At 51.7% G+C, this 17,933-nt stretch overlaps 3 protein-coding genes and 3 non-coding genes across 7 annotated transcripts; 4 read left to right on the forward strand and 2 right to left on the reverse strand.

Annotated features, from left to right (window-relative positions):
• Positions 1–1,672: 1,672 nt before the first annotated feature.
• On the reverse strand, positions 1,673–4,519 carry SURF6 (surfeit 6). Its single transcript, XM_075716579.1, has 4 exons — positions 4,404–4,519; positions 3,825–4,034; positions 2,849–2,940; positions 1,673–2,369 (listed from the first exon to the last, which is right to left on the reverse strand). The coding sequence occupies exons 1-4, from the start codon at positions 4,495–4,497 to the stop codon at positions 1,698–1,700; spliced, it is 1,068 nt and encodes a 355-aa protein (XP_075572694.1). The 5' UTR covers positions 4,498–4,519; the 3' UTR covers positions 1,673–1,697.
• Positions 4,520–5,285: 766 nt separating this feature from the next.
• MED22 (mediator complex subunit 22) lies at positions 5,286–12,442 on the reverse strand. Of its 2 annotated transcripts, none has more exons than XM_075715951.1 (4): positions 12,288–12,442; positions 11,432–11,512; positions 10,880–11,088; positions 5,286–6,686 (listed from the first exon to the last, which is right to left on the reverse strand). In XM_075715951.1, exons 1-4 carry the CDS (start codon positions 12,408–12,410, stop codon positions 6,488–6,490), a joined length of 612 nt encoding a protein of 203 aa, XP_075572066.1. In that variant the 5' UTR covers positions 12,411–12,442; the 3' UTR covers positions 5,286–6,487. The 2 variants fall into 2 exon arrangements, with proteins under 2 accessions (XP_075572066.1, XP_075572064.1); XM_075715949.1 differs by having other exon boundaries at positions 5,286–6,680; positions 12,288–12,419.
• An 86-nt stretch (positions 12,443–12,528) lies between these two features.
• RPL7A (ribosomal protein L7a) lies at positions 12,529–17,337 on the forward strand. The gene is made up of 8 exons (XM_075715948.1): positions 12,529–12,557; positions 13,157–13,277; positions 13,717–13,866; positions 14,712–14,852; positions 15,214–15,293; positions 15,638–15,768; positions 16,597–16,666; positions 17,169–17,337. Exons 1-8 carry the CDS (start codon positions 12,555–12,557, stop codon positions 17,271–17,273), a joined length of 801 nt encoding a protein of 266 aa, XP_075572063.1. The 5' UTR covers positions 12,529–12,554; the 3' UTR covers positions 17,274–17,337.
• On the forward strand, positions 13,576–13,648 carry LOC142594371 (small nucleolar RNA SNORD24). Its single transcript, XR_012831365.1, has one exon. It is a non-coding gene; the product is annotated as a small nucleolar RNA SNORD24 (small nucleolar RNA).
• On the forward strand, positions 14,965–15,041 carry LOC142594370 (small nucleolar RNA SNORD36). Its single transcript, XR_012831364.1, has one exon. It is a non-coding gene; the product is annotated as a small nucleolar RNA SNORD36 (small nucleolar RNA).
• LOC142594369 (small nucleolar RNA SNORD36) lies at positions 15,489–15,561 on the forward strand. Its single transcript, XR_012831363.1, has one exon. It is a non-coding gene; the product is annotated as a small nucleolar RNA SNORD36 (small nucleolar RNA).
• Positions 17,338–17,933: the final 596 nt, after the last annotated feature.

The following is a 17,933-nucleotide window of genomic DNA, read 5'->3' on the forward strand; positions in this document are numbered from 1 at the left end:
ACTACCAAGGTGACTTCAGTTTTAAAAGGTTCTCCTAAGGGTGAAACCACACGCCTACTGCGGGCTTGCCGCCATCCGCTAAGGCCGCCGCAGGCGAGGCATTGGGAGGATCGAAAACCGAGGGGGCAGCAGCGTCGGGGGGCAGCAGCGTCGGGGCCCACCTGTACCCTCAGGGCAGCAGCGTCGGGGGGCAGCGCCCCGCGGCCCGCCCGTCCCCTCGGGGCAGCAGCGTCGGGGGGCAGCAGCGTTGGGGCCCACCCATACCCTCAGGGCAGCAGCGTCGGGGGGCAGAGCCCCACGGCCCGCCCGTCCCGTCCCCTCGGGGCAGCAGCATTGGGGGGCAGCGCCCCGCCCGTCCCCTCGGGGCAGCAGCGTCGGAGCCCGCCCGTCCCCTCAGGGCAGCAGCGTCGGGGGGCAGCAGCGTCGGGGCCCGCCCGTACCCTCAGGGCAGCAGCATCGGGGGGCAGAGCCCCGCGGCCCACCCGTCCCCTCGGGGCAGCAGCATCGGGGCCCACCCATACCCTCAGGGCAGCAGTGTCGGGGGGGCAGAGCCCCACGGCCCACCCATCCCCTCGGGGCAGCAGTGTCGGGGCCCACCCGTCCCCTCAGGGCAGCAGCGTCGGGGGGCAGAGCCCCACGGCCCGCCCGTCCCCTCAGGGCAGCAGCGTCGGGGGACAGCGCCCCGCGGCCCGCCCGTCCCCTCGGGGCAGCAGCGTCGGGGCCCACCCGTACCCTCAGGGCAACAGCGTCAGGGGGCAGCAGCGTCGGGGCCCGCCCGTACCCTCAGGGCAGCAGCGTCGGGGGGCAGCGCCCCGCGGCCCACCCGTCCCCTCAGGGCAGCAGCGTCGGGGGGCAGAGCCCCGCAGCCCGCCCGTCCCCTCGGGGCAGCAGCGTCGGGGGGCAGCAGCGTCGGGGGGCAGCGCCCCGCGGCCCACCCGTCCCCTCGGGGCAGCAGCATCGGGGCCCACCCGTACCCTCAGGGCAGCAGTGTCGGGGGGGCAGAGCCCCACGGCCCATCCATCCCCTCGGGGCAGCAGTGTCGGGGCCCACCCGTCCCCTCAGGGCAGCAGCGTCGGGGGGCAGAGCCCCACGGCCCGCCCGTCCCCTCAGGGCAGCAGCGTCGGGGGGCAGCAGCGTCGGTGCCCGCCCGTCCCCTCAGGGCAGCCCAGGCGGCCCCGCCGCCGCCAGCCCCTCACCTCAGCGCGCGCCCGCCGCCATAGCAACGGAGGGGGCGGCGCTCCCCGTTGCCATGGCAGCGCGGGGGCGGGGCCTAAGTGCGCCCCGCCCCCTGAGGGGACTCCGCCCCCCGGGAGGCTTTCCGGGACGGGGGCTCAGTCGCCTCGATGACGACCACCGTCATGAAGGCTTCGAGAGCCGCGTCCCGCACCCTACGGCTGTCCAGAGGAAATAACAGCACCTGCCATTTTCCCGTTAGGAAAAACACTACTAATGATTATAATAAATCAGTCGGAAGGTGTTTCTTTGGGACAGGACGTTTAATTAACAAACACACAACAGGCTTTGTTACAAACTTGGGAAGCCACGGCTGTGGCTGCCCCGTGGGCTGGTTTCCTCCTCCAGGAGAGCGGTAGCACAGCCGCCTCGGACGGACAGACGGACGGCTGGCTCCGTAAGAGTTCATCACGCCCCCCGGGCCAAACTCCCACCCCGGGCCGCGAGGGCCGCCTGCCCCGCTCTCACTTCACGCCAGCTTTTTTCAAATCCTCTGGCAGAACGCGGCCTTTCTTCCGGGCCCTGGCTTTCTTCTTCTCTATCCTATCCTTCTTCTTCTTCTGAATGTTCTTGCGACGCTTCTCCTGCCGCTGTTGCATCTTTTCTACCACTTTTTCTGTCCGCTTCTCCCACTGCCTTTGGCGTTGCGCTTTACGCTTCTCCTTACGCTTCAGAGCTTCTTTCAGACGCTCCTCGTCGTCACGAATCTTCACGCCTTCTGCCTTATAGAGAACATTTGTCCATTTCATCTTCTTCTCTAGCTCCTGAGCTCTCTTCTGGTCCTTATCCTTGAGTTCCTCCAGCTTATTCTTCCTGGTCTCCAGCCTGCTCAGCAGCTGCTTGTAGTTTTTGCCTGTCAGAGGAGTGATATTGCCTTTCACTGCTTTCCTCTTCTCTTTCTTCTTCTGGATCTTGCTCAACTCATTCTCTTCATGGACTTCAACCCTGTTAAAGACAACCTCAGCTGTGGTCTCCTCCTTTTTGCTTTCTGGCTCTACCGGTACCTCCTCAGTTTCTTTCTTCTCCATTTTTGCCTTCATCTTCAGCTCCTTTCTTCGGCGCTTCTTTCTCTCTCTCTCATACTTCCTTCGCTGCCTCTTCTCCAGGACTGCAGGGGGTAATTCTTTGGGATCATCCTAAGAAGAAGGGTGGACATGAATCAGGAGCCTTAAAGGGATAAAGCAGAATTAAAAGTGGGAAGTCCTCAAGTTCCTGATTTCAAACTTCCCCTAAGAAATGCACTACTTGTGACAAGAAGCCATAGGCTCAGCTTTTAGAGATACTAAACACAGTAAAGGCATTTCAAACCTTTACTCTCTCTCAACACCCTGTAGCTATGCTCCCTTTCAGGCTCTTCATGCTTTTCTTTTTCCTAAAAATCACCAGAAGCATGCTCTCCTCCAAGCCAGGCCCTACCTTTTCTCACGTGTTTTTCCAGGCCACAGAAAACACACGGGTCTCCCAGCAAAACCTACAGACGCTTCCTTAGGAGATGGAATTCGCTCAAACCCTGAACCTTGTAAGATCGTAGTCTTGTCCCCACATCCCCTGGGAGGCCAGGGAGAATTTATATTGCATAAACACACTTATCGATACATATTAAGAGTTCTCATACTTGTCCAGAAGCTTTTTTAATCTTCTCGTGTAGTCTCTGACGCAGGAGATTCATTGCAGAAAAAGAAGGGGAACCCAGTTCACTTTTGCTCCCTGAAAATGAGAGGAAGAAAATAAAAATACTTAAAAGACAGCACTAGCCACACAGAAGAACTTTCTATGGCTACAGGAAAAGCTCTGAGAACTTTTTGTGTTCAAAAAACGTGTTGACATGGCACTTTGGGGCATGGTTTAGTAGGCATGGTGGTTTTGGGTTGACGGTTGGACTGATGATCTTAGAGGTCCTTTCCAAACTTAGTGATTCTATTCTAGTTTTACTTTCATTAAAAAATAATCCAGCCACCAAGACAGGAAACATGAAATCAATTAATCCTCTACTCTTAACTGTTTTAGTGGTGGACTTGGCAGTGTTAGGTTAACGGTTGGACTGGATGATCTTAAAGGTCTTTTCCAACCGAAATGATTCTATGATTCTAACTCTTTAGATGCTGTGACTAGAACAGAAAATGTAAAGAAACCAAGAGTTTCTATTTCATTGGTTTCTTTAGAATTCCACCTTTTCTATCCATGTTATCATTGAAGACAAGCACCAAGCTAGTGGAAACAAAGACGCTGAGAACATCTATTCGTTGTGATCAGGCTTTTCAGATTCATAATGGAAAGCTGGCCTGCCATGACAGAGATTGCATCCATGCACTAATTCCCAGAAGTTACCCAGACACATAAAAAGTCTGCGATTCAGACTAAATGCTCCTGTTTCCAGAGAGCCACCCAGTGGTGATGTTACAAATTTACGTACATCTGCATAAGCTTTTGGGGCACACAGAATAAGAGATGTTTTCAATTCAGCTGAACTTCTTAAAGGCTTTCCAAACTATATTGCATGAGTGACTGAAAAGCAGCCACCTCAGCTTAAAGTAAACTTTAACCAGTTAAAGTAAACTTTAACCAGACCACGGCAACGCTGGTATTCCTACCTGCAACCAAACTCTCATTTCTGCTCCGTGTAACACCCTGTGGAGATGATTTGCTGGCTTGAGGGGCTGCTTTCTGTCCTGGAGTGGGTTTGTTGGTGGCCACCTGTTTGACTGAAGGAGCGTTTGTCTTCTCAGCTTGCTTCCTGGCTTTCTTTCTCTTTTTTTTCTTGAGCTGTCTGCCAGCATCCTCGGACTGGCCTGGCTTTGACACTAGAAGGCAAAGACAACTTACACAAAACAGGACAACACTACATTCCCACTTCATGCCATTCTGTTATTACCGAAGACTAAAGTCCTGGCAGTGCAATGGCAGATCTCAATCTTCAAAAATTACACATTCTAGGATTTATTCAGACAGCCCAAACACGCTTGCAGACTTCACTAAAATCCCAGTTCTCCCACATCCGATCACCACGTGTGCAGAAGCGCTGAGGAGCCCCGTGTTACAGCAGGGATTATTTTTTTCTTAAAAAACCGGCACAGCGCAACTCCCCCGCGCCAAGCGCCCCGAGGAGGCAAGCCCAAACTCCCACCGACCGGCCGGGAGGGACAGAAGCCGCAGCGCTGCAGCTCCGTTACCAAATTTCCTTTTCCGCGACTCTGGGGCGTGCTGCACGCAGACCTTCCTCGCCAAGCCCTGCAGGTAGGAGTCCTGGGCGGCCAGGCTGGCCATTACCGGCCCGGGGTGGCCCGCACCTCGGCGGGCCCGGCTCCCTCAGCCCGGGCCCGGCTCCCGCAGCCCCGGCCGCGCCGCCGCTTCCTCAGAGCGCCGGGAGCACCGCGGCGTCCCCGCCAGGAAGTGACCTCAGCGCGCCGCGCAGGAAGTGACGGCAGCGCGATGGCCGCGGGGCGGGCGGGCGGGCGGCCCCGGGAGCCGGCCCCGGGGCTCGGCCCCGGCCAGCGAGGGCCGAGGGCCCCGGCGAGCCCCAGCCGGACGGAGCGGCCGCCGCCCCCCCGTCCCCGCAGGCAGCCGCACGCTGTCCTGCGGTTTGCCCCGATCCGGAGGCCCCTTACTTGCCACGGCGGGGGCGGAGGAGGCGGACCCGTAAGCGGTTCGGTCTGTGGCGGCCGAGCGCCCGCCGCACCGGGCCCTGGCCGCTCTGACGGGCCTCAGCATCGCGATGGCTTCGGGCACGGGTGGGACGGCAGCCCCGCCGCAGCACCGGCTGGAAGGAGCGGGGCCCGCTCCGAAACGGGGGTGAACGCTCGTCCTAGCGCGCGCTCGCGCTTAGCGGCGTCGTATTTGGTGGCGTCCACCACCCAGAGAGGTGGTGGAGTCACCATCCCTGGAGGCGTTCAAAAAACGGGTAGATGTGGCACTTCGGGATATGGTTTAGTCTGGTCTACCCTTGATTAGTCTAGAGTGGGCTTGGTAGTGTAGGTTAATGGTTGGACTGGATGATCTTAAAGGTCTTTTCCAACCTAGATGATTCTATGATTCTATGATTTTCGCAGAGCCTCGTGGCTGAAAACACACGCTTTAGAAATTATACAAAAGAGTTAGTTTTATTAAACCACCCGATTACAAAAATAAATGGAATGGAAGAACACCAAAACAAGACATACACCAACATTCACATCCTAAGTGATGTGACGTTACGGCAGAACGCAGGGGAAGCTCAGCTTCAGTCACCGGGCTGTCCCGACCGTATTCCAGTTCAACTACACCCCCCTTCCAGCCACAGGGCTCGAGTCAACGCAGAACAACCGCAAAGAGAAAGGGCAGAAGAGGTGCCGGGCTGCTGAACAGCTGCAGACGAAGCACCAAACGTGCCGCTTGGGAAGGAAACTGCAAGAATAACCGAGCATCCCTCACTGCTGCATACACCCCAGCCAACTCAAAAGTTGTTTTTAATTAGACAAAACTATTGGCCAACATAAGTGCTGGCTTCATGTTAGCTCAGGCTATGTTAACAGAAAGTTTCTGTGTAAACACTGAAAAAGGAATCGGACCAACTAAAGCGCATTGCTGCTTCTATCTGCGGCCGTGAGCAAGTGGTACCATCCATACCTCGGCCCGATTCCTCGGTTTGCCCTTTTCAGAAGGCAGAATACTGCTTGTCGGTAAGGGTCCCCGAGAGCCTCCTCCCAACCGACCGCGAGCAAAAAGTTCAAGTTTGTGAAGCACTCTGACAGTGAAGACTGCTGTGTTAAAAAAAAAAAACAAAACCCACAAGATTCTTACTCTAGTTAAGTAGCATGGAGGTTGTCAGATGCCATCCTGAGAGAGCTTTAAAGCAGCCAGAATGCCAAGAGCCTTGGGAAGCAGGGTAAAAACCCCAAACTGCTCCCTGCCCCCACATTTGGCTCAAGTTTATCCCAAACAAATTCAACTCCCAACACTCCAGCGTGTACACATGGAAACAAACTCGATTTCTAATGAACTCTACATGTAACCATCACGTAAAAGCAAACCTAACTCTAACTTGTTAGAACAATCAACTCTGTATTTACTTATCGCTATCTCTTAAGGGAGAGGAACACTCATGGCAACGTCCCGGGGGTGGAGAAAGCGCTGTGGCTATCCAGTGAGCAGAAACCTGCGAATACAGCTGCAGCGCGTTCTCCTGACAGCGGGAGACGCTTGCTCAGTACAGCAGGTGGAAGACTTCCAGCAGTGCAGTGCCGCTGGGAGGAACACGGTCAGCAGCAGAGGATCCTCTTCAGGAGTGCTCCGCGGGGCCTGCCCCGTGCCCGTTGACGTGAGGGTGCGATGGGGTTGAGCTCTGGGAGGTAGCAACGCTCTGCTCTGCCGCGGCAGCTGTCAGAGGCATGGAGAGGCTTTCGGGGGACAGCGTGGCAAAGTCTTGTCTCCAGTAGGCTTCGCACAGTGGAAGATCATTGCTGTCACACAGACTGTAGCTTTCCAGAACAAACAACCCCAGTAAGGAGAGAGAGCGGGTGCAATAAGAGAGGAGGGGAGAGAGGGAAGGGGTGGGGGGAGCAAGACAGAAGCAAAGCATTAAGAAAATGGCAAAAAAACGTTCACGGCTGTATGGTCCGCATTCACAAATTCATCACAAGTCTCGTGACACTGGCCTTCCCTAAGACACTCCTTAAGGGCTGGTCTTGAACCTCATGGGCCTGGTGAGGATCAGGGGAATTTCAGGGACAGAACTGTTGCTACCAACTGCAACAGAGGCTTGGTTCTAATCCAGATGCTCCAAATCCCTGAAAAGATCTGGGCTGAAGTCCTGGCACCCCAAATATGGGAGCTCTGCTACTGACCTGAGTGAGACAAGGACCTCATCCAAAATTATTTTACTTGGAATTAGATCACAACCTACATGAGGGAAAGAAAAAAAAAATATAAATCCTGCTCTAAATTTACATTCAGCACAAAAGCTAGCACAATTGTTTTAGGGCCTGTCCCTGTCATGATAAAGAAGAAACCTATTTGCACCCTTGCCCTTTCAAAAAAGCGCTCCACAGAAGGTCCGTGTCTTCTATTGAAGCTCCCCAGCCTGACTATAAAGTTCTGACGGCTCCTACCATTTTCAGCCGAACCTGAGCTAACAGTTCTTCTAACAGCAGCTAACAGTGCAGACTATAGATAGAGCTGGATGAACCAGCAGTGGGGGAAAGTAATGTTTTTAAACGACTGGCTAATTCTTGCCTGTGCTCCGAGGAAAATGCAATGTGGAAGGGCCAAAACTAAAAAAGAAAAATGATGGAAGAAACTGGAACAAAACCAAAACAAATTCCAAAGAGAGGAAAGAGCTGCACACATAAGAGACACCCAAGACAAAGTGAGTGCTGGAGCGGAAAGCAGCTTGCGTTCAGAGTAAAACAAACCCAATGGGTCAAGTGGTTTTGTTGTTGCAGCTTTATTTACATTTTTAATGTATGGACTTAATAGATGCTTAGGGAAATATTTTAGATGTAGAAATACGAGACACTTCAAATTGCACAAACATGAAACATGTTGAGACCTAACCCCACACTCAAGACAGCTCCTGTGATCTCAGAGGAGGGAGCAGTGGAACATAAATGCAAGTTTGGGGTTTAGGATGAGAGAAGGCAAGCTGGACTTGGAGTTACCGCTTTGGGGAATAAGCACACAGAGCACCAGTTGCAAGCATCTACTTCCGAGCTCTTTTCTGGCAGCATCACCTGGCTGGTTTTGCAGTAGATGTGAGAAGGCAGTGGACACAGGTTTTACATCTGGGGCCTTTGTAAAATCCCTTGGAAGATCACCCTTCCCTACAGTCCCCAACACACAGCGAAGCTGGATTCAATTAGTAAAGACCTTCAGGACTGAACCAGAACTACGACTCCCTTTCTGTCAGTCTTAGACCTCAGGCCATGGTTTGCAAGGAAAACCTGGCCACAGCATCCACCACATCTTGCCCAGGGGAGTTACTAACAAAGTTTTAGCTGCGTCAGAAGCATAACTGCTTCTCTCAGGCAGTTCCAAAAGTCTAAGCTTCGCCTTGCACGTAACATTCCTCAAAAGTCGGGGTGAAAGAGCAGCTACTGCACAGCCCACAACAGCACCGGCCAGCCTGCTACTCTGTCATTTGACTGAGGGTTTCTCAGTTTGGGGAAGGGACTTCACTACTGCCCCTGGGGCAGGCAGTCAGGCCTGTGCGCAGAGGAACAGCTCTAGGAAGCTACTTAACACAGACTGAAAGCAAAGATTCCTCCAGAACAAACCTATTTGTCTTTAGTTTCAAGGACCTGCTTTCAGGTCTCCTCATCAAAACGCCATGTAAAAAGTTTAGCAACGAAACCCAACCCTACACCCAATGCGCATCCTATTAGTTACTCGCTGCAGGCAAGGGGCTGACTCCTAAGCTCCTTTAGTGCAATGGCAGTGAGGACTGCCGGGCAGGAGACGCTCCCTGCCACTGGCTTTTCACAGCCGTCGGGAGCAGCGCACAGGGACCAAACAAGCTACACAGCAAGGGGCCGCTCTCAGCTTGGCACACCTGGAGGTGTGCTGCTGCAGGGAGCTCGCTTTTCTACAGCTCTCCCTGGAGGGACGACCTAAAATAAACCAGCGACCTTTGGGGAAACTGGAGCGTGGGGGAGCAGTTTGGCAGGATGGCTGTACGGAACCCATGTCCTGGCCTCACGGGACCGCACACCTCTTTACAAATCCTGTGGATTTGTAAGACCCATGAGAAAGTAATGGTGCAGAGGCAACCCTAGCTGGGCTCACAGGACAGCACAGAATGCCTGTTTGTGGGCAAACCGGCTATTGCATTTACAGCCATTTAAGCACGATTATCACTCTGTGCTATTATGACATATTACGACCATGTGACGTAACAAAAACCTTTTTCCCCCCACATAAAACAGTAAGGTTTCATTAAAAATATCTTAGTACTCTAATTATAAAAGGACTTTGAATAAATCACTGGTTCTACATATACACACGCACACACATAATTTCTTTGGTGCAGAAAAAGACAGGAAAGAGCACAGGAAGGGAATAAGTGCTATAAAAGCCAACGACTAAGTGCTACATGATATGAGGCTTCAGCGGAGGGATCGTAGCTCTGTAGAGTCGCCAAGTTTCCTCACCTCATTGCTGCTCTTGTAAGAAAGAGCACGAAGGCAAATCCGTTTGGTGTATGCCAACATTTGTGCTTAGATGTTGGTTCTGTTACGAGGGGTTGCTTTGCACGGCATCTGGTGCCAGGCAGGTGAACAGACCATGCCAGCACAGTCAGAACCCTCAGTCCAGAAGTTAAAGCTGCCGACACACAGTGGTGGCAGCTTGGTGACAGCGTGAGAGGAGCACGTCTGGCACACGTGAGGCACTATCATCCCACACCACACCACTCTGGATACAGCTCATTGCTATGCTCTATGCAGCCTGTGGACTGGATGCACCCCTGACCTATCAGGACCTGGATGGGTGCTTGGGTTTGTGACCATCACTCTTCATTTTTGAGATATTTCTAGGATCTCTTGCCACTTTCCCCAAAAAAATGAGTACAGTTTGAAAAACAGCTCCAAACTTCTACCTCTAGTTTTATTCCAATGTCGTAACTGTTCCTAAGCTACGTCATATCAGTACCCTTTTTACTCTTAAAATATGTATATTACCCATAAATAATGGCCTAACTTCCAAAGATACCAAGCAATTAGGGTTATAGCTGATTTAGCTGGGGTTATAGGCATTCAGCGTTTTTAGAAAGAAGGGAAAGGCAAAAATAGAAAACCTGGTCATTAAAATTCTAAATAAGATTTTCAAAAGTTAATTTTTTTTGTTTGGAAGTCATGGCATTATTGCACTGACTTCACTTAGCTTGGACAGTGCACCCAAAATGATCAGGTTCTCATTTGTTTTCTCCTGCTTTTGTTTACTGCATCATCAACTAGAAGTGCTGGAGTGCATGACAGAAAATAAAATAAAAAAATAAAGTGTCTGAATTCTCTAAAGCCTGTTCTCTAAAAGTCTTTCTAAAACATTAAAAAGCCCACAAACAAATCAGTAATAAGCCTTCCACAGAAAATCCTATCATAATACTTCATAATTCAACAAAATTGAGCAAGTCTTTTTTGCTCATTTCAAATGTTCACCCCAACAGGACTCCAGGCAGCCGGGGGCAGAGGACTACAAGGGCAAAGGCACACTGTGTAACCAGGTCACTTGTGAAAGGACTCACCACAAAGACGTGGTGACCTCATCTAACATCAGGACCCGGCTCAGCAAGCTCCATCTCTAGGGAGAGAGACAGAAGCTCCTTCAGAGGGATACTCAGACAGAAGCCTGTACCCCCAAGGAAATTCATCTACTTTTACAATGATTACAAAAGATGTCTCAGCAAATTATCTGACAAATCTAGCCAAGTAAAGCAGGCGCCTAGAGTTGGATGTTGTGAATGCCTCCTTCACCGTGACATTTATACCCTGTAGGATATCTACAAGGAAAAGGCAGTTGCTTTAGTCGCAGAAAAAGAGTTTGACCTAATTAAAAACAGGAGTGAAACCTCGTTGGGAACATTCTCAAGACCTATACTGTAAGGACTACTTGTTTGTCTGGACTAACTACCCCAAAAGGGCTGGAGTCATAAGGCAGAAGTCCACTGCCCTATTTGTACCTGGAAGAGTAATATTCTTCTTCTAGCTCGTACAGGTCAATGGAGATCTCATCCCGTAGTGCAATCAACTTCTTGTCACATTCCTCCTGCAAGCTTCTCAGCTGCTGGTTGCGCTGGTTGATAGCTTCGTTCACGGAGGGGAAATCATTGAGGATCAAGAACTGCTTCAGGTCAGACACAAGCTTCATCAGGGACTCACCAGCTCGGACCTCGTAGCAGGGAGAAAAGTCACATAGCACGCAGCATATCAAAACAGTGCTTTGCTCCAATTCTAAAACAAGATTTCCCAAGCAGCTCCTTCAGCCCAAGTCTTGAATGAAGTACAAACTCCCACATTGTGTGAGGATTCTGGCAGAAGCCTGTAGCTGACAAGCCAAGCTACCCAGCTTTCCCCCAGGGAAGGAACTCACCCAACAGCCACCCCAAATATCAGGTCACTCTTCTAGCAGCAGTCCTCGTAAAAGTTATAAAGGCTGCCCTAGATGCAATAATGAACCCAACAGTACCTGAAGGATGTGCTGCCCACTGATTTGAGCAGCAGATGGTACTCACAATGTTTGCGGCTCTGACATGCATCTCATAGTTATCTTGTTCACCCTGGGTTGCTCGAGACACTTGAGTTTCATCCTCAATCTAAAGGAAAAAAGCGTTATGTATCCACCTTTATATACTAAAATCCTGATACGCGATTACTACGTTATAAGGCATCTCATTTCAGTTCAGTCCACACTTGGAATCCCTGGGGCAGCCTCTGGACTCTACTCTCACGTGTCATCTTTGCTACCCTCCCCGCTTGCTTCTGCATTTCTTCCCCGTTCAGCAACGTCGCTTGGCTGCCCGCAGGGCAGAGGCAGGGACGCCAGCAGCAGCCAGGGAGAACCAACCCCCTCTTCCCTCAGGGCTGCCCTCGGGGGAATGGGACAAAGGTCCCCCCGCCGCCCCCTCTCCCCTCAGGGCCCTTGCTCTCCCCTCAGGGACCCCCAGCTCACGCCGCAGGGACCCCCAGCTCTCCCCTCAGGGACCCCCAGCTCTCCCCAGAACCGCCCCTCGCTGTTTTCCCCTTGGGGAAAACCGCCCCTCTCCCCTCAAGGACCCCCAACCCTCCCCAGAGCCGCCCCCAGGAAAAACCCACCCCTCTCCCCTCAGGGCCCTTGCTCTCCCCTCAGGGACCCCCAACCCTCCCCTCGGGGACCCCCAACCCTCCCCAGAGCCGCCCCCAGGAAAAATCCACCCCTCTCCCCTCAGGGCCCTTGCTCTCCCCTCAGGGACCCCCAACCCTCCCCTCGGGGACCCCCAGCCCTCCCCAGAGCCGCCCCCGGGGAAAACCCGCCCCTCTCCCCTCAGGAGCCCGGGTGCTCCCGCGGGCGCGGCCCCCTCCCCTCGGGGCTCAGCTGCGGCCCAGGCCCACCTTGGCAGTTTTGATGATCTCGGTGAAGTTGTCCATGATGGACTTGACATCGTCCTTGAGGCGCTTGTTGTAGGACTGCAGCAGGGTCTCCTTGCTCTGCGGCAGCACCCGCTGCTGCGCCATGGCGGCCGCCGCCTCCCCGCCCCGCCCCGCCCCGCGCCCCGCCCCGCCGCGCCGCGCGCCACGCCGCCCGCCTCTCGCGAGACGTCGCGCCCCATAGATATTTCCCGGCATGCAGCGCTCCGCCTTTTTCTTCCTCAGGCCAAGATGGTGAGTGCTGCCGGGGCCGGGCGCATCCGTCCCCATCCGTCCCCATCGCTGGGCCGCGGCGCGGCCGGGAGGGCCGCGCGGGTGCTGGGCGGCCCGGGGGAGCGGTGGAGGGGTGTTCCGTTCCGCTCCGCGCCCGATTTGCGGTGAGCGGGGCCGGTGCGGGTAAGGCCGGGTCTGGGCCCAACCCGCCCGCAGCGCGGCGCCGCCCGGCCCGGGCTGCCGGGAGCGGGGCTGCCCGGCCAGGCCGCAGCGTTCTCCCCGGTGCAGGGCGGGCCGGGCTCGGTGGCCGGTAGCCCGCCCGGGGAGGGGGGGGGGTCTCGGCTGCTGGCGGTGTCGGGGAGCGCCGGCCTCTCCTTGGGCGGTCGCTGCCCGGATGAGGAGATCGAGACGCGGTTTTAAACGGCGTCCTTGTCGGGGAGGTTCATAAGCCTTTTAAAGCCAAATCGAAGGATTTGCTCTCTGGGAGAGCAGGGCTAGGCTGGGAGGTTGCCCGGCCGGTGAAATGCCTGCGAAAATGCATTTCCAAGGTGGAGGGGGAGCTCTTTTAAGTGCGCAGGTGTTTGAGGCACAAGAAGGAAGAACGTGTTTCTTGCTTGCAGCCGAAGGGAAAGAAGGCCAAGGGCAAGAAAGTGGCACCGGCCCCTGCTGTAGTCAAGAAGCAGGAGGCCAAGAAGGTCGTCAATCCCCTCTTTGAGAAGAGGCCCAAGAACTTTGGCATTGGTGAGTAAGTGGATATTCGGGCTACTCAAGGTCTTTTTGTTCTATGGACAGACATCTGAATTGTAAAGGGAGGTGTATTGTAATGAAGCTGTAGAGTGGAAAGTGATGAAGACAGTTGCCTTGCTGCCTGCAGTTGAGGGCTGTCCTTCATTAGCTATATGAAGGTAGAGATGGACAATTTGCTGAATTTCCCACATTACATAGATTCACGATGTGATTCTGTTGTGATAAATCTTGCCGGTTTGTGTGTGGGGTGCTAAATCAATTCAGACTTTGGTAGTGCTGTTTTTGTACGGTGTGCAGATGATGTGAAAGAATATTTGCTATCTGAGTGATAGTGCTGACACGTTACCACCAAGATCACTGATGCACTCGTGCCTATTCCACGCTGTTGCTGTCTGGGTTTGGGACAGCTTTGAGTTAAAGTCTGTATTTTTAGGACAGGACATCCAGCCGAAGCGTGATCTCACACGTTTTGTGAAATGGCCGCGCTACATCAGACTGCAGCGCCAGAGATCCATTCTTTACAAACGCTTGAAGGTGCCTCCTGCCATTAACCAGTTCACTCAGGCTTTGGACCGCCAGACAGGTAAGGATGTGCCCCACAAAGTTCTCTTGACTTTGGGTCGTTGGTGGGATATGTCTCAGAGAAAAGAAACTAATATAAGAGTTAACAAAGGTAAGTGGGAGAGTATCTTTCGAATCATTTTAGGGAGGCTGTAATAGTGACTGGGGTGATGTCAACAGCAAGCTGCTGTCTGAATTTGCTGGCTTCGGTCTAGATAGCTGCTATGTGCTTTGGAAAAGGAACAGAAAATACCAGTGCTCCCACTTAATGACCCAAACTCGGTTATCTTAACTGCATGTTCCCATCGGAGTCCGTTCTTCCAGCTTGATGTAGAACCACGTAGGGTTCTCTTATCTGTGTAAACAGATAGCTTGAGGAAACTATGAGCACAGCATTTGGGGGGGTAAGCCAGCATCCTGCAGGCTGAGACCGATACAGGGGAAGAAGGGACTTCAGGGCCTTCTGTGAAATGAGTAAGTAGTCTTTTCCAGGTGACAGTGTCTATGCAAGAAACTTTGCAGCATATGTAGAGTAACTCCCTCGTAGATGTTGCCAAACAAGTTGCTTGCTTTAAAGGAGAAAGTGCACTGCCTTTAGCCGTAATTGCTGTGGGGGTCAACAGGCATTTCCTCACCCAAACAGTGAAGGAGCTCTCTCTGCCAACAGAGGTGCATGTAGAGGTAAATACAGGCTCTAGAAGTGCTCTCGTCTTGCACTGTGCGAATGATGCTAACTTTTTCCTTCCTAAATACACTTGATGACAACTACCAAGATCGCTGATGCACTGCAGTCTTTTTAAAAGTAATGCTTAGATTTTTTTTTTTCCAGGTCACGCAACTAACTAACTAGTAGATGTTTTCTTCCAGCTACACAGCTCCTGAAGCTGGCGCACAAATATAGGCCGGAAAATAAGCAAGAGAAGAAGCAGAGGCTGCTGGCTCGTGCTGAGCAGAAAGCTGCGGGAAAGGGAGATGCGCCGACTAAGCGGCCACCGGTCCTCCGAGCAGGTGACTTTGTACATGGACTTGGCTGCTTGCATATATGGGAGCGTGGTGCTTTGTAGGAGAGAACGCTGATGTGTTGGTGCTCTGCTCCAACCAAACAGGACTGGACAAGCTATTGCGATGATGTATGAATTTCTTCACCTGAGCTCAAAGTGAAGAGCAAAACAGACGAGCTTTTTAACCCTGAGCTTTAGCAGATTGTCCATGGAATATCTTCTCTGTGCTGCTGAATGGATGTGAAAAGCTTTCACAACTTTCATAACGAAGCTGCGCTGTGGAATCTGAGCTGGGTGTATGAGGCTTATATGAAAGCTCTGAAAATAGACTGAGCGGAATCAAAGCTTACCTATAACTTGTTTTTCAGGTATTAACAGTGTCACGACTCTGGTAGAGAACAAGAAAGCTCAGCTTGTAGTTATTGCCCACGATGTGGACCCCATTGAGGTAAGCGTACTCACTGGTACGTGTTACAGGCTACCTGTGTAACCCAAGCTGAGGTCAGAACTGGGCTTGGGGTGAAAATGCATTTTAGGACTAATTTATTGTGTGAAAAGAGAATGCATAAAAAGATGTATTTATCAGAGCTGGAATACTTAGGTGTGTTCATAGTTGTCCTGGTATTACAATGAGGCTTGGCCCTTGCAATGATGTATGAATTTCTTCACCTGAATCAACAATGAAGAGCAAAACGAGCTTTTTAACACTGAGCAATTGCCACAGCCCAGGCTGATTCAAAGAATAAAAAGATGTTCTCCCTCAGTTACACAGCACGCTCCCTTTCTTTTCAGCTGGTGGTCTTCTTGCCAGCTCTGTGCCGCAAGATGGGAGTGCCGTACTGCATCATCAAGGGCAAGGCCAGACTGGGGCGACTGGTCCACAGGAAAACTTGCACCTCTGTTGCTTTCACCCAAGTGAACCCGTAAGTACTCTGTGCTGACTTGATCCACTGTAGTGGAGAAAGCAAACTGCCCGTAAGCACAGACACTAGGGCAGGTGGATATCAAACTTGGGTGTCTCTAGTTTAAAGTAGTAAAACTCAAAAATACTACCTCTGTAACATCCAGTATAGATGTCCTTTTGGATTAAAAGCTCTATCGGATCCTGAAGATACAGGTTACTTTGACTTACCAAAATGCATGGTTACTCTAAAATACATAGAATCACAGAATCATTTAGGTTGGAGAAGAGCTTTAAGATCTACCAGTCCAACCATTAACCTAACACTACTAAGTCCACCACTAAACCAGTTAAGGGTAGAGTAATAATTTCATGTTTCCTGGCTTGGTGGCTGGATTATTTTTTAATGAAAGTAAAAACTAGGAATCATTAAGGTTGGAAAGGATCTCTTAAGATCATCAGTCCAACCATCAACCCAACACCACTATGCCCACTAAACCATGTCCCAGAGTGCCACGTCTGCCCATTTTTTGAACACTTCCAGGGATGGTGACTCCACCACCTCTCTGGGCAGTCTGCTCCAATGCTTCACTGCTCTTTCAGAAAGAAATTTCTTCTAATATCTAATCTAAAGCTCCCCTGATGCAACATAGATGGAACTATTAACCTTAAGCTGAGCAGTGCAGATTCCTAAAGCATTTGTGGTTGGAGGGATTAACCCTTTGCAAATGCTGCTTATGCTTATCCTGAAAAGTCACGTTGCCACTATGAGCTCTTAAATCCCGAGGCAAAAGATTTATGGAAAATGTTAAATCGAGGCTCTTAAAGGAACTAAAACTATTGCCCACAGGGAGGATAAGGGAGCCCTTGCAAAGCTGGTGGAAGCTGTCAAGACCAACTACAATGACAGATATGATGAGGTAAGATTCTCTGTGCTGCTAGCCTTGTCTTTTAGTTTATGCTGTTAACATCCCCAAAAGCTTCCCAGTGAAACATGAATTATTTCAGACATAGTGACATCAGCTCAAAGCCTGTTGGGTGTGTTGTACCTAGATTTGCCTATGATGTATCCAGATTCTTCACTTGAGGGTGGGATAAAATGTGAACGCTGTCCCCAAGTTACAAGTAAATGGAGCTATCACAGGGCTAGGACTGTAGAGAGAGTAACAGCTTCTGCTAGGCTCAACTCCATCCCCCAAGTCGAGGAGTTACATGATAAGCCAGCACCATTCATGGGGAAGGATTTTAAATTCTTGTATCTCTGCGCTGCCCTGAAACGTGGTTCACTGCTTGAAATGTGTAGGACTTCCTAGTTGAGGGAGCTCTTCCCTTTCTGCAGAAAGGAATGGAATTGAGCAAGTTGATTGAATGATGTAGTAGGAGATTGTATGAGGCATCTAACCTGTTCTCACTTCTTTGCAGATCCGTCGTCACTGGGGTGGTAACGTCTTGGGTCCAAAATCTGTGGCTCGCATTGCGAAGCTTGAAAAAGCAAAGGCTAAAGAACTGGCCACTAAGCTGGGCTAAAGATGTACTGGATTGCTACCGTGTTTTCTGTACATAAAAAGAATAAACCCCCAGATTAAGTTTCTGTGGTCTCTTAATGGGAGCGTTGCAGGTAGTGGATAGCACGTTAGTGTTACCTCACTTCTCTGTTTGCCTTCCATCAAATGATTGAATAGTGCTGCACAGAAACAGCTGCATACAGCAGGTTCTTACTTTACTTGGAACAACTGCCCTTAACTACTAGTCCTATGCAGTAATTCCTCTCCTTCGAACACACAGGCCATCAACAGCAGCTCAGCTGTGCATGCTGTGTGATCATCAACTTCAGTGGGCTAGGCTAGCTCCGGCTTGAAGCCTAGCTTGCTTATGCAACTCTCTCAGTTGGAAATTGGCTCTAGATCATCTCCATTAGTACTTAAGACTCAGTTATGCTATGGGTTAACTGGGGTGTTAACACCATTTTAGCAGGCTAACCAGCGGGGGCCCTCTTAGGAGGTCTGTAGTGCCTCTTCCAGGGCACGGATGGTCCGTGAGGGCAGGCTGAAGTGGTGGAATAATTTAGACCTTGTCCTTCTGTTCTTTCCTGACTGCTGACTTGGTCTTGCGGCAGGCTACCAGGCTTAATAAGGCTCCAGCTGAGGTAGGCCCTTCTTGGTTTTGCTAGCCCTCATCACACTCTTA

This window comes from Pelecanus crispus, chromosome 9 (assembly GCF_030463565.1).
Source record: "Pelecanus crispus isolate bPelCri1 chromosome 9, bPelCri1.pri, whole genome shotgun sequence".
Classification (NCBI taxonomy): Eukaryota; Metazoa; Chordata; class Aves; order Pelecaniformes; family Pelecanidae; genus Pelecanus; species Pelecanus crispus.

What these genes read in the sequence shown, in the direction of transcription:
- MED22 (XM_075715951.1), bottom strand. Translation starts at nt 12,410, where the DNA reads ATGGCGCAGCAGCGGGTGCTGCCGCAGAGCAAGGAGACCCTGCTGCAG. An exon ending in AGATCATCAAAACTGCCAAG is followed by an intron (nt 11,513 to 12,287) that starts GTGGGCCTGGGC and finishes TTTTTCCTTTAG; the next exon opens with ATTGAGGATGAAACTCAAGT. An exon ending in ATGTCAGAGCCGCAAACATT is followed by an intron (nt 11,089 to 11,431) that starts GTGAGTACCATC and finishes CCCTGCTACGAG; the next exon opens with GTCCGAGCTGGTGAGTCCCT.
- RPL7A (XM_075715948.1), top strand. An exon ending in GCCACCGGTCCTCCGAGCAG is followed by an intron (nt 14,853 to 15,213) that starts GTGACTTTGTAC and finishes CTTGTTTTTCAG; the next exon opens with GTATTAACAGTGTCACGACT. An exon ending in GCTTTCACCCAAGTGAACCC is followed by an intron (nt 15,769 to 16,596) that starts GTAAGTACTCTG and finishes TATTGCCCACAG; the next exon opens with GGAGGATAAGGGAGCCCTTG.
- SURF6 (XM_075716579.1), bottom strand. Translation starts at nt 4,497, where the DNA reads ATGGCCAGCCTGGCCGCCCAGGACTCCTACCTGCAGGGCTTGGCGAGG. An exon ending in GTCGCGGAAAAGGAAATTTG is followed by an intron (nt 4,035 to 4,403) that starts GTAACGGAGCTG and finishes TTTGCCTTCTAG; the next exon opens with TGTCAAAGCCAGGCCAGTCC. An exon ending in TTAAAAAAGCTTCTGGACAA is followed by an intron (nt 2,370 to 2,848) that starts GTATGAGAACTC and finishes CCTTCTTCTTAG; the next exon opens with GATGATCCCAAAGAATTACC.